The 3318-nt window shown below is 44.6% G+C and overlaps 1 protein-coding gene across 1 annotated transcript; it reads left to right on the top strand.

Annotated features, from left to right (window-relative positions):
• The first annotated feature begins 246 nt into the window (after positions 1–246).
• LOC138614537 (inactive serine/threonine-protein kinase TEX14-like) lies at positions 247–1638 on the top strand. Its single transcript, XM_069688039.1, has 3 exons — positions 247–365; positions 466–580; positions 1316–1638. Exons 1-3 carry the CDS (start codon positions 272–274, stop codon positions 1572–1574), a joined length of 468 nt encoding a protein of 155 aa, XP_069544140.1. The 5' UTR covers positions 247–271; the 3' UTR covers positions 1575–1638.
• Positions 1639–3318: the final 1680 nt, after the last annotated feature.

Here is a 3318-nt window from a genome sequence, read left to right as displayed (position 1 = left end):
ATACTATATACTATCAGGAGGACAGATGTGATATTATGGTCTGTTCCACAATGTGGTGAATTTCCCTCATAAACGATGAAATGTTTTGTCTATAAAAGTTGAATGTGTATTTACTGTCTGAGCATGAAGATGAATAAAATGGAGGACTTCTTGTTCCAGCGCTTCAGTCACTGGATTTATTCCCTAAAGTGCAGGTGGTCGGTGAGGTGGTCAGTGAGGGGGTCGGTCTGGGCTGCTGCCCAGGATGTGTGCGCTGCCCTGCCCGGTCCATATGGGTGTGGTGAGGACGGGGGGGGACCACACCCAGCTGCACCGCTTCACCCTGGAGAGGAACCTGAGCCGGATGGAGAAGCTGCTGAAGAAGGGTACATATTCCTGGTGGACATGGACCGCGTCCTGGTAGGAACCTGGTCGGTCCGCTCTGTGACGGTGAACCGGCGGTTCTGTGTCTCCTGGTGTCTACAGGGGTGGAGGTGAACTGTGAGAACCACCTGGGGCAGACGCCGCTGTTCTGCGCTGCCCTGTCGGGCCACGCCAAGGTGACGGAGCTGCTCCTGCATTATGGAGCGGACCCCAACCAGTAAGTCTGGGACCTCCGAGGTCCAGTTCAGAGTGATGCAGTGGTTCTGCTTTAAAAGGAAGAGTAGGTGACTCAGTCAAAAAACATCTGCAACTCTAATACCAACAAGTCATGATGTCATTCTGACTTCATCGTCTCAGCTGTGAGCGGCTTGTTGTTCCATCAGCAGGACACGTTACTGTATATACATACATATACATATATATATATATACATATATATATATACATATACACAACAGGAAAACACTCCAGTCAGCAGGCGCATATTGATGAGTCATCATTTAATGTGATGTCACTGAGTGGATGAAAGAAGGCCAGCAGAGTCTCAGTCAGCAGTTTCATGTATCAAGAGATCATCTCAACATTTCAGGAGTCAGAGCAGATGGAGGCCACAGCTGATATTTCAGTACACCTGCTATATATTTAAGTAATGTTTCATTCATAATATTCATGATAATATTATTATATATATTGTATTCATAATATTTCATGCTAATCTCATTTCAGGTTTAATATGACAGACCTGCAGAGCTGTTTGTAACTATTGTTAAAAATGTCATAAAATGTAAAGTTTATATATATTAAAAATATAAAAGTTATAATTCTCAGAAAGACATTCCTATTATTGGAACATATCATGAACGTCTCGTGAACATCTTGTGAACGTGGCCGTGGTTCCACCTCTGGAGAACCATATCTGTCAGACACCATGTTGATGTTTGTTGGTTTATAGTCGCTGTGCGGACCGCAGCACCCCCGTGCATGCAGGCGTGTTCTCCTGTAGCCCCTCGGTGGTGAGAGGCCTGCTGAACGCTGGAGGAGATCTCAGACTGCACGACGAAAACGGCAGGACGCCCTTCGACTGGCTCAGAGCTGCACAGAAGGACAGCAGGACCGCGGTCAGTGCACACAGGGACACAGGGACGGTCACTCAGATTAACCCACCCGCTAACGTCTGGGCCCCTTTTAATAAAATCACAGGAAGCCAGTGAGACACGGAGGCTGCAGTCCTTTAGAGTCAACTGACTGATTGACTGACAAGCAGCCTAAACAGTGTGCAGCTACGTTCCTGCTCTCTGGTGTCTGTCACCGTCCTCAACGTCTCATGTCCATTCAACGCTGCGCCTGAGTGTCATAATGAGACGTTACCTCACTAACGAATAACCAGGATGTGCAGATAAGAAGAATCAACACCACAATACTGTTCCTGGGTGTGTTGGTGAGGGACAATGAGGATGGAGATGATGAATGTGTTACAATGATATTAGCAGGGGAGGAAGATTGTTTTATGAATCATGAATCTGACATCATTCAGTTGTTATGATGATGTGTCACAGAAATGCTCAGACAGGAAGTGGTTCACTAAGTGAGTGTGTCTGATGGAGGTGACTACAGTTTGCTGGATGTTCCTCTGATGTCAAGCTGTAGCTCATCCTCCTCGTCCTCCTCTTTGTCCTCCTCCTCGTCGTCCTCCTCCTCCTCTTCCTCCTCGTCCTCCTCCTCCCCCTCCTCGTCCTCATCCTCTTCCTCGTCCTCGTCCTCCTCTTCGTCCTCCTCCTCGTCTTCAGAACGGTAGAGGGAACCATCATCATACATCTCTAACAGAGTGTCTGTTTGGGTTCTTTCATCCTGACCAGAGAGTTTAATTTAGAGTCTAATAGAAAGAGTCTGTGAACAGAGTCTAACAGAGAGTCTAACAGAGTCTAACAGAGAGTCTAACAGAGTCTAACAGAGAGTCTAACAGAGAGTCTAACAGAGAGTTAAGTCTAGAGAGTAACAGAGAACAGTCTAACAGAGAGTCTAACAGAGTCTAGAGAGTAGAGTCTAATAGAGAGTTGAACAGAGTCTAACAGAGTCTAATAGAGAGTCGAACAGAGTCTAATAGAGAGTCGAACAGAGAGTTTAACAGAGAGTCTAACAGAGTCTAATAGAGAGTCGAAGAGAGTCTAACAGGGAGTCTAACAGAGTCTAATAGAGAGTTGAACAGAGTCTAACAGAGTCTAATAGAGAGTTGAACAGAGTCTAACAGAGAGTCTAACAGAGTCTAATAGAGAGTTGAACAGAGTCTAACAGAGAGTCTAACAGAGTCTAATAGAGAGTCTGACACAGAGTCTAACAGAGTCTAATAGAGAGTCGAACAGAGTCTAACAGAGAGTCTAACAGAGTCGAACAGAGAGTTTAACAGAGAGTCTAACAGAGTCTAATAGAGAGTCGAAGAGAGTCTAACAGAGTCTAATAGAGAGTCGAACAGAGGGTTTAACAGAGAGTCTAACAGAGAATCTAATAGAGATTCTAACAGAGATTCTAACAGAGTCTAACAGAGAGTCTAATAGAGAGTCTAACAGAGTCTAACAGAGTCTAACAGAGAGTCTAATAGAGAGTCTAACAGAGAGTCTAACAGAGTCTAATAGAGAGTCTAACAGAGTCTAATAGAGAGTCTAACAGAGTCTAACAGAGAGTCTAACAGAGAGTCTAACAGAGAGTCTAATAGAGAGTCTAACAGAGTCTAATAGAGAGTCTAACAGAGTCTAATAGAGAGTCTAACAGAGTCTAACAGAGAGTCTAACAGAGAGTCTAACAGAGAATCTAATAGAGATTCTAACAGAGTCTAACAGAGAGTTTAACAGAGTCTAATAGAGAGTCTAACACAGAGTCTAACAGAGAGTAGAGTCTAATAGAGAGAGTCTAAGAGTCTAACAGAGAGTCTAACAGAGAGTCTAACAGAGGGTCTAACAG

The sequence above is a fragment of the Brachyistius frenatus genome, unplaced genomic scaffold, assembly GCF_029030835.1.
Source record: "Brachyistius frenatus isolate BFR_SWC_R1_liver_20210118 unplaced genomic scaffold, ASM2903083v1 Contig_518, whole genome shotgun sequence".
NCBI lineage: Eukaryota > Metazoa > Chordata > Actinopteri > Embiotocidae > Brachyistius > Brachyistius frenatus.
Note: the sequence above shows the minus strand (reverse complement) of the source record. Positions and strands in the feature narration are given on the sequence as shown.

Excerpts from the sequence above, each read along its gene's own strand:
- LOC138614537 (XM_069688039.1), top strand. The coding sequence starts at position 272 with ATGGGTGTGGTGAGGACGGGGGGGGACCACACCCAGCTGCACCGCTTC. Across the intron at positions 366-465 it reads GGAGAAGCTGCTGAAGAAGG|GGGTGGAGGTGAACTGTGAG; the intron begins GTACATATTCCT and ends TGGTGTCTACAG. Across the intron at positions 581-1,315 it reads TATGGAGCGGACCCCAACCA|TCGCTGTGCGGACCGCAGCA; the intron begins GTAAGTCTGGGA and ends GTTGGTTTATAG.